Below are 14,899 nucleotides of genomic sequence, written 5' to 3' on the forward strand. Positions count from 1 at the left end.
ACCTGTCACCTCACTGTGGTCTTCACCACAGGCTCCAGGGGAACCTCTGCACTGCTTCCTAGAGCACCTTCTCCTTCACTGACTTTGGTGACTGCAGGGATGTTTCACTCACATATTTTCATTCCTTTCTCTGGCTGTAGTTGCTGCTGTGCAATTTTTCCCCTTCTTAACTATGTTATTCCAGTGGTGCTGCCACCACTGCTGATGGGCCTGGCTTTGGCCAGTAGCAAGTCCATCTTGGAGCCAGCTGGCATTGTCTCCACTGGACATGGGGGAAGCTTCTGGCAGCTTCTCACAGCAGACACCCTGCTGCCACGACTTTGCCACGCAAACCCAATACTTCCCCCTCTGTTACCTTGCCTGCCTCTGCAGCCAGCCCTGAGGGCTCGAAGGTGCCATCTGTGTCTGCGTGCCCCGTTGTGGAAAGCAGGTTTTAGTTAAATAGGTTGGGAATGCTATTTCCCCTTCAGCAGTCCAAGTCCCACTCCGGCACACGCGCTCGCTGGCTGTAACCTAAGCAGGTCTAGGCTGACACAGTTTATCACTGACGTATGTCAAACCCAGATTTTCCCAGCTGTCTGCTGCCATCTGCCAAGTGCGGCTGGGGGCATGCAGAGTGCAGTTTGCTATGCAGGCCTGATGGCAGCTGTAAAATCGAGCAGTTTTGCCTGCTTAAGCACCAGCTTTTTTCCAAAATAAGCATTAGCTCTCGGATCGCAGCGCGGCTCCTGATCCTGAGAGCGCGGGCCGTGCTGGGGAAGTGGTGCCGGCTCTGCTCCACAGCCGAGGCCACCTGCCAGCCCAGAAGCTGTGACAAATCATTGCAGCGGTTCCAGAGCTGCAGAACAGCCAAGCCTGCTGCTCCATACGGCCTCTGTGTGCTGGGCACTGGGGAGAAAGGCTTCTCCAGGCCCCCAGGGCCCTGGCCTGCTGTTGGATGGCACCTCACAAGAACCAGGAGGTCAGACAGAGTTCCTCCCTGGTTAGAAGTGGCACCAGATCTGCAGAAGTGTCTCTTGGGGGGCTGAGGCTGAGCTCATTGCAGGATGTTGCCCTGGCTAATCACAGCACCAGAGAGCAGTACTTCCAAAAACTGCAAGGCAGCTGCCTGTACCAAAGGAGCTTGGGTTTCATTTGTTCTTAGAAATGGAACGTGACCCTCATATCTGGTTGGAAGCATTAAGATGTAAAGTTAGGTTGTTAGTCAGCACTTAATGTTGCCCAAGGAACTGAGAAACTATCAACAGCTTTTGAATATTTTGATTTTTCACTGATAATACTTTTTGTTGCAGTAAGTTGTTGTATTTGCCTTGCTTTAGCAGCTGACTCAGTCTAAGCACAGAAATCCTTTGCTACATCAATTCAAGTTCTCTGCATCCCAGAGAGAGGTAAAAATGAACCACTGTGTTACAGAATGCTTGACTGCAATACATGTTATTGATGTAATTTAGTTAGAGGAAACTGGTAAGCCAGGATTAGAAACCAGTAGTCTGCATAGCAGGTAAATGTATAAACACTAACCATCAAAACATCATGGAACTGAGTGACTGCTAAAAAAAAAAAAAAAAAGGACAATTTTCCTCCAGTATCATAACACTGGTGCTGTTTGCTTCTTCATCACAGTAAGTAAAAATGGACGTGTCATATTTAAAATGAGTTATGGCCAAGATAGCCCATCACAGCATCCACAGCAGCACCACCCAATTAGAAAAACTACTCTAATCCAACCTGATGCTACTGTCATTTTTTAAAATGAGTCCTACTTCAATCATAAAATACTCAGACCATAACATTGCTTTCTACGCCATGTGTCCTTATTTAGAGGGGAAAAAAAATGATTGCACCCTTAATTCAAAGGAAACGTTTCCCTCTGAGCCAGAACTCAATAAAATGTATCAAAAAAAATTGTGGAAAAGGGCAAGCAAAGAAAATCAAATTGCAGCGTGTGAAACGATTTAAGGAGGGACCTGGGGAATACATAATCTCCAAACTGCCAAGTTAGAGCAAGTATAAAATATACAAACAAGCCTGATATTTTTCCCAGTTGATCTCATTATGAGGTATGCTTGGGATAGATAAATTTTGTTAGAATGCATTAAGGCTGGATTTTCAAGGAAACAAATCAGAAGTAATGTGTTTAGCTGATTCCACCTTGTTTTGATACGTGGGTCTTTTCAGGTTTAAAGAAGTACATTTTTAATGCCAAATGGTTTGTTTTGTTTCAAGCATTAAAACCAGAGGCAACTGGGTGACTTTTCCTGCCCCCCGCTTCTGGAAAACAGATGTTTATAATTTTGGCATGGTCTTTAATCATTGGGGTAGAGCTCTGTGCACTATGTTTCACTGCCACTTATTGTTGCCTGCCTAAAATACACTGAGCTAGCCTTGAGTGCAATCCCTTAACAGACTGTTTCATCCACAAATAGTACTTTTTCCAAGTCTCCAATATATTTTAATTAAATTGTCCATTTGTATTTATTAAGGCAGTTTACTGTCTCCTGCTGCAGAAAGCTGCTGCTGCTGATAGTCTACTAGAGAAACATGAGCTTATCTGGGACTTGATAATAAAATGCAAGCATATGCTAGCGGAAAAGTCTCCCAAAATATTGTTTAAGCATCCTTTTCATGTTTATTGGGAAGGGAACAGGTCATACAATTATTTTTTATAAGTTTTTGTAACAGTTGGTGTTATCAATTCTAGTAGCCATGGGAAATCATCATCTTTGTTATAATGAAACAATACCTGCAGAAAATTTTTCTTCCTTAGATTAACCCTGTAGAAAGAGTTGAAAAAGGATCCTTTGGCAGAGCTGATGATAAAATCATTACATGCTGATGAGATGTAAAGTGATGTTCAGCAGCATTAGTTTAGATAGATGAGCATGATAAGGTTGATTCATCCCTGTCTCTGGTGATCTGAAAGCTTGGACCTAAACTCTGGGACTTGGATGCCTCTCAGCTTTACCCACTTATCTCCAGGTGGCTTCTGCCAAAATAGATTTGCCATGAAGTCAGTAACATGGAAATCTGTAGGTTGTCTTTGGTCTGTCCTCTCTCTCAAGACAAATGAAAGAAGATCTTCCAGAGCTTGAAAAAGGAATTAAACTTTTTTCTCGAAGTTAACATGTTCCTGAAAGGAGATAACTTGGCTCAGTGCTGTGTGGAGCTCTTTGCCCCTTCTGACCTGGAAGGGCAGCTTAGTTTTCATGGACCATTCCTGGCTCCGGAGTGTAGTATGAAGTAGGTGGGTGCTGTTCCTGCTGCTGCCTGTCCACTGGCAGAGGTGACAGGATTAGTGGATTAATAGACCCATCTGAGCCACCAGAACAGGCATCTCTGAGATGAATATTTTAATTATGTCTCTCCCTGAGGCTTCTGCTTTCTGTCTTCAGAACAGCACAGAGAGAAGTTGCTGGGAATTTCTTTTCCCACCCTGTGTGTATGTAAGACCCATTTTGTATCAAACAGATACAAACCCAAGCAACAGCAAGGGGTTTGAAATGAGACTGCTGTGACTTTAAGAGTGAGAAAAAAAAAACTGTTAAGGAAGGAAAATAAAAATCCCACAGCCTGTTGTAGCAGCTGTAGCTTCAGATCGTGTGGAAAATGAAGGCAGATGATTCAATTTGGCCTGTGCCCCGAGTACATTTCCAAATGCTTCTGTGTGTGCGCAAGATAATGAACAAATATATTGAGATGGCACAAGATCAGTCCGAGTTTGCCGCTGCACAGGCCGTGCAGCTCCCAGTAGGAGCGCACTAGCTGTGCTGGGTTAATGGGGGTGAGGGTCGGCAAGCCCAGCACCTTTCAGAACAACTTAAGAAAAGAATTTGTCTCCTTTTGCCCCAGGCTCCCCGTGGCACTCAAATGGAGCTTGTGATAAATCGAAGTGTATTTATTAATAATGAGCAGGGGCAGCGTGCCCATGATGGGAAAATAGGTGTGCCAAATAAAAACGTGCTTTCCTCTGACATCAGAAAAGCTTAAGTAAATGGAGAGCAGGCTGATCTATTATGATTAAAAAGCAGGGGCTGAGAGCCAACATAGTGGTAATGAAAAAGCCCTTTTAGGGAAACAAGACCCATTCTGCCCATTCATGTATTCCTCCACCCCCAGCCCATAGGAAGAAGTAGGGAGGGGGAGGTTGGATGGGAGAGATGGAAAGGCAACAGCATTCCAGGATAGCAGAGCTGGAGTTATTACCAGGATGAGTTATGATATTTAATCATGCTACATGATGTCCAACAGCGCAAGGTTCATAATTCTTGGCTCTGAACGTGGCTTGGGACTGTCCATGAGCACCTGCAGAATGCAAATTGATCATGGCCTTACAAACCCTCTGTGCCTACCCAGGTCCTTCCCCGCCAAGCCAGCCCCGTCTGCAGCCTTGGCTGCTCCCACCAAGCTGGAAGTGCTCTCTTCCACGTTCTCAAACACAAATCTGTTGTTCCTGGTAAAAGCTGGACTGCAGCTACTGCAGAGAGCTGGGATTGCCTGCCACCAGCTTTGCTCTGCAGTGTGTGGTGGGTCTGGGGGGTTATTCATCTTGCAGGAGACTGTGTTGGTCTTGTTTTTAAGAAGCCTTGGGTTTAATCAATGCTTTTGGAGAATTCCTTTAATTCAGTGGTGAAACAGGCCCTGCTGGAGTAAAACTTCAGCACCTATTCAATGTTTCAGTGCATATGTATGGACATTATTGAATTGCATATGTAATGCTGGCTGCTGAATGGCACTGCCACTGTATGTCATAAATACCCAGGATAATCAATATGGGCTGGTCAAGTTATGTTTAGGTGGAATATTGGTTCATCTACCTGAGGCATTTAATCCCAGTGGCTGGTGTTGCACTAATGCTTCCAGAGGTCCCTGGCTGTGTGTGTTGTGAGAGGACATAGCATGTTTTGCCTGAGAATTTGGGGAGTTGGTTGTTTGGGTCTGTGCTGAGGTGGAGGTGACATTCCCAGGCTGGGAGCAGGCCAGGAGCCCACCTCCTCTCTGGCCCACGGAGCCTTTGTAGACTCTGGAACAGTAAAGACTTTTTCCAAGGGAGAGGAATACTACTTTTTGTAGTAAAACTCAATCAGGGAACGTGGTCAGGAGGAATTTCTGGAACTCAAGCAAAAACACCCAGAGAAAATCACTAGAAATCAAGCAGCTGAGCCAGTGGCAACTTTGGGAAAGAAGCTTTTGACCAGTTTCCTAATACCCAGGTCTGCTGAGAGTGCCCCTGAAACCAATGCATCCATTTAGCAGAACAACTTGTTCTCCTAGTTGGGTCCTGCATGTGGCTCATTAGGGTAATTACTGATGAATTAAGGCAGCTTGGCTGAGCGCTGGGGCTGCGGGTGTGCGGGCTCCCCTGCTGGCAGGCAGCAGGTGTAAATGAACAAGATCTGTCAAAAAGGCTGATGACCCTCTTAATTCACAGCAGCAAACTGGGGACAGAGGTAGTGCAGCAAGTTTAATAATTGATATTTACTTGGAAAGGTTAATGGCAGCAGTGATGCTTCTAATTTGCTTGCCCGTGCAAGACCTTGTCAGGTCAAATTGTCTCAATTTGTTACTGTGTGTGTAGGTGTAGTTTTCCTTTAATGAAATTTGGAGAAAAGAAACAGGTGGTGTTTGGAGCTCACTGTAACTCAAGAAAAGCAGCAAAAGGTTCCAGTCTGGTAACAGGTTGGGTGAGTCTGTGCTAACTTTTTAACAGCTGGCAGTTTAGTCCTTTTGAATTAATTCTAGCAACCATTTGCACTTGGGAAGGTGAAAGTATTTGGAATGGCATAATTTATTTTTCCTTTAATTTGCAGCTGTCTTGGAGTTGTTTAGGTCGGAAGTGTAATAATTTTGACAGGCTTTGATGTGTTCCTGGGTGGGAGAGGGAAGGTTATGGATCAGAAGTCAGAAAGCTGCAGAATTCAATGGGCATTTCTGTACTGTATTAGTGAAATTGTAATTCTGCTCTGTAATGGTTAAGTGGTTCCTGTTTCAGGGAGAAACAAAGCACCTGCTGTGTCTGGAAGGATTGAAATTGGCAGGTCAGATACTTTACATCCAGGAGTTTCAGAAGAGCTGGCTGATGACTAGGAACCAGTGAAGTTGGGTTTTAAGTGTAAAAAGACCCAGATGACAGAAAAAAGCTGGTGTGCCAGTGTTATGAAAGGCTGTAATTAATGGGGTATTACCATTTGTCTTACTGGCTTGGCATCAATCCTAGGCAAGATAATGGGATAGCTGAAGTAGTAATTGCTTAATAAAGACCTAAAAAAGAATAAAATAAGTGAATGATAATAATTTAATGTATTTAGAAAAAAAAAACCCTTACCAAATTTACTTAATTATACGTGGAATTGAAGATTTGATGGATTATGGCCAATACTGATGTAGTGTCATTAGATTTCTCTTCTTGATGCTGTTGACCTATTTCTTAAGGAAGCAGACAATATGGATTGAGCATCATGAACTTCAAGTGGATTATTTCTTGCCCTAATAGGTGGTGCTGGTGGTTGCAAATGCAAACTTACTGTTGTTGGAAATGCTTCTAGCAGATCCCAGCAGGGATTACCTCTCATTGCTGTTCTGTGCTTTTGAACATTTTGATGTAGGAGCAAAGATGAAATATTGGTCTTGATAAAAGTTTTCAGGTGGGCAACATATTGGAAGGGTGGTGTCCAAGGAGTGAGACAGGCACTGTACTGAGAGCGGTGGTTGTGTGATGAGGTGGCCACGAAAAAGATTTGATTTCTATCACTTAGATATGTCTACAAGTCTTATCCTGCAGAAGAAAGTGTATTGATGAGGTTTAAGGTAGAGAAAGGCATGCAGAGCAAGGACATTAATCAGACATCTACAGGGCTGTGCACTCTGGATGAGAACTGGAGCTCATTCCCTATACAGTACCTTGAACATTGCATTAAAGTATTAATAGGCTGTGGGGCACTTAGCTGGCAGCACTATGAAACATCCACAGGGTGCAGTGATCAGTGCTCCCAGCGCTCAGATTGCCATGCTCACATTGTGACAGTGTTCCAGTGTGCCCAGTGCCACAGGGTCAGGGCTGCAGGGGTTCCATCAGCACCACAGCAAACCCTGCTGGCTGCCAGCACTGCTATCAAACAGGACAGCAAGAAACAAAGGGATTTTATTGCCATTAAAAATACCAATTTGTACAAGCCGACATTTTAAATAGTGTAATTTAAATGGAACCAAACTGATATGAATAGAACCTATTAATAAATTAAACACTTCTTTCCACCCAATATTTCACAAGGGAATTAGCAGAATAATTTGTTAGTAAATGAGCCTAGGAATGAAGCCGTGAATGACATCTATCCTACCCCTCTGCTCCCCCTGTAACACTCTTTGGAGATGTAAGAGGAAGGTTGCTGTGATTTCAAACGTTTGCTCTCTCACTTCTCTCCAAACACAAGCACAACTTCAAATGATGGGAGTGGAATGATTTAGCAGTTAAAGCACCAGCCTTGGCTGTAAGAGTTAACCCTCCTCTGCTTCAGATTCTATGTGGTGTCTCAAGCAAGTTGTTTCAGGCCAGTGTCCCTCAGTGGCCATCGTGAGCTGTCAGTGCAGTCACTGGGGTGGCCCCAGGGCACCTCTCTGGACTGGGAACTGATGACCTGGCCAGTGGGTCAGGCAGCAACAGCAGTGTCACAGCTGAGTGTGCTGGGAGCAGAGTTATCAAAGGGGGTTGGTCTGTACTCTTCCCCCGTGTCAGGCCCAACTTTGGCACAACCTCGCCTGCTTCCAGGAGTGCCAAAAGCACCTCTTCCCTCTCCTGTTAGTGAAAAGGAAAATGGACACACGTGGTCAAGCACAACTGCAGAGAAACCCCGTGCATTCCATCCTTTCCATGGTGCCGTGGGCGTAGGAGTGAAACATTGACTAAACTGCTGTCGGCAACCTCGGGAACAGGTGGCAGAGCAGTGCCTGAAAATCTCCTTTTTCCCCCCTCCTTCTTCTCCCTCTAGATGAAGGTCCCTACAAGCAGAAGTGGCAGAAATAGCGAGGAAGACAGCATCAGGGAGGCCACAAGCTCTCAGCGGAGCAGCTCAAGGGACCGTCTCAGTGATGTAAGTACCATTCAGGAGAAAGCATCGCTTCATTGCAGCAATTCCCGCTGCTGACATGGCTTTTCATAAATCTTGCTGAACAAATGTTGGCATCCAGAGGTCACTGTGTAATAACTTTTTTTTATGTCATGATTGAGTGTTACGGCATAAGTGGTTGAGCTGCCTTGCAAACACTATAATCATGGTGCAAATAATATGATAAGCGAAAGATCAGAGATGGGAAAACAAAATGGAATTGTTATTCCTTGGGGAAAAAACGGCTTGATGTTTTGTTTTGGTTTTTTTTCAAAGAAGTTGTGTTAAAAAGCTTTTTACAGCATCTTTGGGTTTAGCTGCTGCACGTAATCACATAGTTTGGGTGCAAAGTTAGTTCATCTAATTTTATGCTTCCTGCCGCCAAGATATGAGAGGGTTTTGGGGGAAAGCTGTCTTTCTCTCAGGAAATTCGATGGTACGTTGAGTGAAATGTTATGATAAAACAAAAGCAAACGGTGCCTTAGTGTGTAAACACACAAATGGGCTTTTGAGTCACCAAGAAATCAATGGCAGTGCTGGGATAATTTTATATGAAGGCTTTTTGTGTTAGCAATTAGCATTTCGCCTTCATTAAAACATGATTTTTTACTAATTAGGACCTTTCCCGTTAGGAGAGATTTAAATGGAGAACAATAATCAAACGCTGGCACGAGCATGTCTGAAATATTAAATTTGCCATTTCAATGGCAAGCCACAGAAATCCCAGAGCGAGTGGTTTTCATGTTGAGTTCTATTAATGTAAAATATGCTTCATAACTAAAACCTGTCACAGAAAACGGCTCACACCAGCTAAATTCAATTGGACAGTTAATTTAGCTTTAAAATTGAAAACACTACCTCCGCTTCAGGATGCAAAAGGAAGAGGGGGGGGAAAGCCTTTGATAAGTGTAATGTATTTGCTATTAAGGCTTTCAGAGCCCATTCTACAGGAGGAGAAGGGAGAAAAAGGGGAAAAAATGGCTCCCACAAATGTGTTTAAAAGCTGAAAGTATTTATTAAAAATGTCAGCAGAAAAGTGCTTTTGGCAGATTAAAGCAGGATTCAGCTTGACAGCTCTGACAGGGAAATGTGACGGGGGAAAATTCTCTCTACATGTTTGGAGTGTGAATGGGGCGCTGTAAACAGCTGACGCAGTGGGAGGAAGAGAAAAATAACGTGTCCTGTGATCTGCTTCCAGGATTGCGAGCCCACGCGCCGCGGTGGGGCCGGGCAGCCGGCGGGGGGGAACCTGGGACAAATCCCCTTGCTGTGGGATGCCTTTGGCTGAGTTATTAGTCAATAATGATCTTAATTTTATATACACATACATCGGTGCGATTCTCTGCTTGCTCTCCCCTCGGCCGCTCCTGACGGGTGTGTGAGCAGGAGTGCCTGGAGCTGCACTGTACCGTGGGGCTGCAGGGAAGGAATAACATATTCCGACTTAGCCATTAGCTTAGGTCAAAGCGTTAAGTGGTCTTGGAGACTTTTCTTGTTAAGCCGATGCACTTCCAGTATTTCTCCTTTCCCTTTGCCCCCAAAGTTGCAGGCTGAGCCTGTAGGAATTGACTCTGAGTGCCTAATTCCTGCAAAATCTTCAAAGCCTGTTCAGCAGCCAGTGAAATTCAGTGGGAAATAGGCACTCTGTTCTTTTTTAGTCAGTGGAGACTCTTGGGCGGTGCCTGGAGGCCGGGGCACACTTCAGAGCTTTGCTGAAGCTGCTCTCGTGACCTGGCGACTCATCGCAAATGAGAATTTTTCAAATTAGTAATTAAACAGTTTGAAAAGTAAGGTTCATGAATCACAGAATGCTCTTGGTTCGTTATTTGATGAGTTCAATTTAGCTTTAATTACATATAACGCTGCCTCGCGTACTGGTACATGTTCTGTAGCCTATTTAGCAACTGTCTGAAAGTCTTAGGAAGTCCCGCGGGTGCAATCAGATGGTTTTCCCCATTTCTGTGCAAAGGGATGAGGAGGCAGACTGGTTCTCTCATAGAGAGGGAGCAGGGAAAGGGAGAGATGATAATATGCTACTGAGCATCGATTCCTGCAGGATTTTCTGTCCAGCCATGCCTGGTCCCTGTTGGCTGTGGAGCTGTATGTCCCAGCACAGTGCTCAAATAGCTGCTGTGCCCCTGGACTGGCACAACTCCTTATGTGTCCTCAGGATCAGGACCACAGGGCAGTCAGGATGTCGAGGGAAGGCAGGGACTGTGTTTCCTCGAGGCTGGTGGTTACAAACCAAGGCTCCAGCACCCCACAGTGCCTTTGCAGATGGATGCTCTGCAGCAGGAGGCACCTGGGCTGTTTCTCACTCTCCTGCTGTTCCTCGGTGCATTTGGCCTTCAGGACTTTTTTTTGTGCTGCCTTTCCCTCCCATGCCTTCCCCCGTTAGCTGGGGTGAACAATGGAGTAAATGAGGCAGGAAGTGACAGGTCTGGCTGCTGTAGGGTAGCACACAGCAGGTGTGGTGGGAAATGTGTGTATCAAAGTGTGGGCTGTAGCGATGCCACCTTGGATCCTCCCTCCAGCTTCATTGTGGGTCCCCATTTCAGAGGTGCTATTCTGAACAGCTCAGCCCCTCTGTGCCATTTGTTTCTTGAGGTGACTTGTTCAATGGGATGCCAGCAAGTTGTTCTTTATTTACATTAATGCATGTCATTAGTCTCTAATGGACCATGAAGTCAAGAGGTGGCCTGGTCTGTCGTGAAATAATTGCACTCTAAAGAAAACTGAGGCAAATGATTGATTATGTTGTGCACACACACACACAAACAGCCATTGGTTCATCCATAACAAAACCCAGAGCATTTTGCTCCTTCCTCACCACAAGTGAAAATTCTGTGGGGAGAGAATGATACAATTTCATAGTGAGACAGTAATTGTCTGGCTCCTATAGTAAGTCTGTCCAGACATTACACCGAGTGCCATTTATTATGGGTCATTGGGGGAAAAAAATGCTTGTTATGATCTAGTGAAATCATCTCTGGCTGCAGAGGTTTGATTTGTTGAGACTGGGCTCTTCTTTGGGATGATGAAACTTCAGAGCAGAAAAACAGTGAAGTTCTAGCCCAGGTTTTGTGGTGCAGAAAGGGGATGGGAATCTGCCACTTGTTTATCTTCCCAGTGTTGATGTAAAATTCCCTTAAAATCTACTACAGAGCTGACATCCCTATTACACATGTAGTCTCAGGTCTCCTACAACCAAAACAGAGTCAACAGCCTTTTTCCAAAATGGGATTTTCCTCTGCTGTCTTTCAGAGTGAGGTAATTGGAAGTTGCCAGAGAATTAAGAGCCAGATAAGCCATATTGCTATTTTGTTGTGTTGACCCAAGTAAAAGTGGAAAGCTTGGGCATTTTGTTTTGGTTTTCCCCATGTTCCATAATTGTCCTAATCTTTTCTGATGTCCTGAACAGTCCAGAAATCCACACAGAGCCTTGTATAATGGCTTGAAAAAAGGGGTTTTATCTTTTTCTTGACCCATCAGCTTAAGAACTGCCTGCTTTTTAATGGATTTTCTCCCTCACTAAATTGAATGGATCGTCCCTCATTATCATTTAAATAGAAGCCTCACTCCCTGTGAACATGGAAAATTTGAATGTGGTAGTAGAGCTGTGATAATTTGAAATATTCGGAAGGTGGGGGCAAGGAGGGGGAACAGGCGGCAGAGTGCAGAATTGCTGAATGTAATTGTCATGGATTCTCAATTTTGTTGCCACAAGATGGGAAAATAGACTAATAATTGTCTTCCAACCCTAGTAGAATAGTTGCCCTAGTTAGCTGAAGCTAACACTCTAATTGTCATGGGGGCACAGAGATGAATGAGGATGTATGCAGGGCACAGCCAGGGCTAAATTGAGTGATATACTAAGGCAAAGAGCAAATTGGCAATTATTGGCCCAGCTGAAAAGGTTGGCAGGTGTGCTGCTTTCTCAGGAGCCCTTAGGGGGAAATTGGAAATATAAAATATCGACCATAAATACTCGCTGATTAGGAAATATGTTGCAAGAGATGCTGGCCACTTAAGAGTCAAAACTCTCCTTTTCAAGGGATTGGCTTCAGCTGTGCATAAAACCAGCAAGTGCTGCTACTAAGTTGTTGAGAGCCTTTTCCTCTCATCCCCCAGGCTATCTTTTCTAATTTTTCATCATCCTATCCTCATATGTTTGTTTTTCTTTAAACATAATAAACGAAAAGCAGTCTTTTAGGAAATGCAAAGATTTTCCTCTCTCTAAATGTTCTTTGATAAGTGTTTAGCATATTGTATAGACTAGATATAAAATTCTCTCTCTGGTAGATGAATACAAAATAACTTCTGTGATTTCTAATTCAGGCAGTTCACTGTGATCTGCTTTTCTTTGTGTGCCATCACAGGCACTGTCTCCCCCTTCCCTCCTACGTTCTGTACCATGCTTCCCCTCCTGGGGCACAGGGATTAGAGCAGCAGCAGGGTACAAAGCTGGAGGTCCCTTACGTGTGCCTCAGGCTGAAGTACCTTGCCAGAAGCACAATCAGATGAGCCTCTGAAGTGAGAATTGGACCACAGTCACAGCACAGCTCCCTGTTTATCCACATTGTAAACTTTGGTGCATGTGACATGCCTGCTTTTGGCTCCAGCAGGGTGGCACTAGGACCTCAGTGCCATGGTCAGGGCTGTTACAGAGCACAATGAAAGTGGTTTTGGAAGGCCTGGGATAGGAACATGAGGGCTGCAAACTCTTTGGGGCATGTGCTGTCTGTTGTTCCCCATGTGTGACACACTGGGATCTGATCCCCAGTTTGAAGGGTGGAATAAACCATCCTAGTAAGATAGAGTAGCAGCATGATAGTTTTGAGACGCATCCCACAAACCATGAATGTTGTGGTTATCTTGTCAGGTCCAGGTTTCTAATCTCAGCGAGCATCAGATGCACTGGGTGACCTTTGCCACATCAGTTGAACTCATTCTGTCAGCAGACAGGAGTGTGGCTATGGAAATTAATAGCATTAAGAGACTCTGTGTTAAGGTTTGGGATGTCTCCTGCCCTTGACTCTTTTTGCCCTCCTCCCCACTTACCCCTCTCATTCCAAGATATTTGAGTTTTATAAGGGACTTGCATGGGAAGAAAATACGAGACTTCTCCAGTATTCAAAGCTGAACCCATATTCTGTTGTGGAATGCTCTGTAAATGACCAAGTGGAGGATAAACACATGCAATTCCTGGTACCTCAGACCTCTCTGACTGTGGAATTGGGATGTCTGGAAAAGAGTGGAAGATGGGTACAGCTGAGGTGAGCTTCATCCTCACAATGCTATAAAACAGAATTCAAAATGGGATCTCTCTGTACATACTACTGATTAACTCTGCTGAGGGCTAATCAAGCAAATCAGGATTGCAGCTCTGGGCCATAGGATAAGTTTGGGTCTGTGATTTGTCAAGGCAAGACTTGGTACTGAGTAGGAGCTTGGAATTCTGCCTCAGTTCCCTCCTCTGCTGGGAGCTCCTCAGGTGCCACTGGGCACATCTGAGTCTTTCCCTGCCTCGGTTTCAACACTAATACAAGGATGGCATTAAGGGAGGCTGTTTTGGAGGCTGTCCTGTGCCATACAGGAATAGCTCTTGGCTGAAAACAGCCATTTCAACAGCTCACTTGGAGGTACTTGATATACTCTTGGTTTCAGCCAACAAAAGGGGTATATGTCAGAAAAGCAGGATGGATATTTTTGGAATATGTTAATTTGTGTCCTTTAGCCAAAGAGGAGGGAAGGGAGCACTATAAATGAGCTAATTTTGTGATTGTGCTGCCATCACCAGCTTTTAACTAATCCCCTTACACTTAGTTTTTATATCGAGGATACAAAAGATCCAAGTGGAAACCTGCCTGATCCATTGAGAGTGGGGAATTGGCTTGAGGTAGCCTATTACCTTGATTATTACTGGATTTTAAAGCCCTTCCTGCTGTCTTTCAAGTTCAGTAAGTAACCCAATGGCTTTAAGAGCTGAACAGAGGGTGTCTTAATTTCTTTTGCATCACGAGAGTAGTGGAAGGCCATGCTTTTATTTATACAAGGGAAATAACTTTTCCTCTCAATTTAATAGACAATCTTGGAAAACCCGCTGCAGGTTATTGGTGAGATTTTCTCATTATTTTCTTTTCTAAATTGCAATCGCCATTTTTATCACAAAGAAAGAAAGAAATCTTCTAAATACAGTTGCAGATTGCAGTGTAGCTCTCAAGGACATCAATGGGGGGATAGCAGAGTCTTTCAGCAGTAAGATTTTGCCTTTGCTGCCAGAAAGGTGTATTTTTTTATATCCAGTGTAATTAACACGAGAGCCATCCCAGGGTAGATATAATTCACGCTGTGACATAACTGAAATGTCTTGTCTGTGCTGTCTGGTTTTGTTTTTAACCTTGGGCTTAAAACGAACCAAAAATCTCTAGTTGTAAAAGAGCACATAATCTGCAAAATATTATAAGCCATTTATCTTTATGCACAAATGCCACCTAGCAGTGCAGCTCCACTTCTGCATCATTAAACGTACAGACCATACTCATTTTGCCCCTAACTAATACTAGTCTCCCCTAGGAGCACTGAGTATTCCAAACAGCACTGGCAGAGGCCAAAGCTGGTATGGAGGCCAGGCAGAGGAGAGCTTCTGCCCTTCCTGAGGGTCTGCTTGGGATTGCTGTGCAGCTGGAGGGGCTGCAGGCTCAGCAAGGATGTGGAGGGCTTGGCCACAGGGCTGGGATTCTGTGTGTGGCTGGGTGGGGTCACAGTCCTGTCTTTTCAGTGTCTGTTGGTCAGCACCT

At 44.5% G+C, this 14,899-nt stretch overlaps 1 protein-coding gene across 24 annotated transcripts in view; it reads left to right on the forward strand.

Annotated features, from left to right (window-relative positions):
* The window catches only part of FBRSL1 (fibrosin like 1), a 503,769-nt gene that overhangs the window by 211,434 nt on the left and 277,436 nt on the right, over positions 1–14,899 (forward strand). For 19 of the 24 annotated variants that reach the window (XM_085075748.1, XM_085075758.1, XM_085075756.1 and 16 more), the window contains exon 3: positions 7,983–8,084. The exons of the other annotated variants lie outside the window; for them this stretch is intronic. In XM_085075748.1, coding sequence (XP_084931874.1) covers positions 7,983–8,084 — 102 coding nt within the window. The remainder of the gene's footprint in view (positions 1–7,982; positions 8,085–14,899) is intronic. 24 annotated transcript variants of the gene reach the window in all.

The sequence above is a fragment of the Lichenostomus cassidix genome, chromosome 15 (genome assembly GCF_008360975.1).
Source record: "Lichenostomus cassidix isolate B80296 chromosome 15, HeHo_3.0, whole genome shotgun sequence".
NCBI lineage: Eukaryota > Metazoa > Chordata > Aves > Passeriformes > Meliphagidae > Lichenostomus > Lichenostomus cassidix.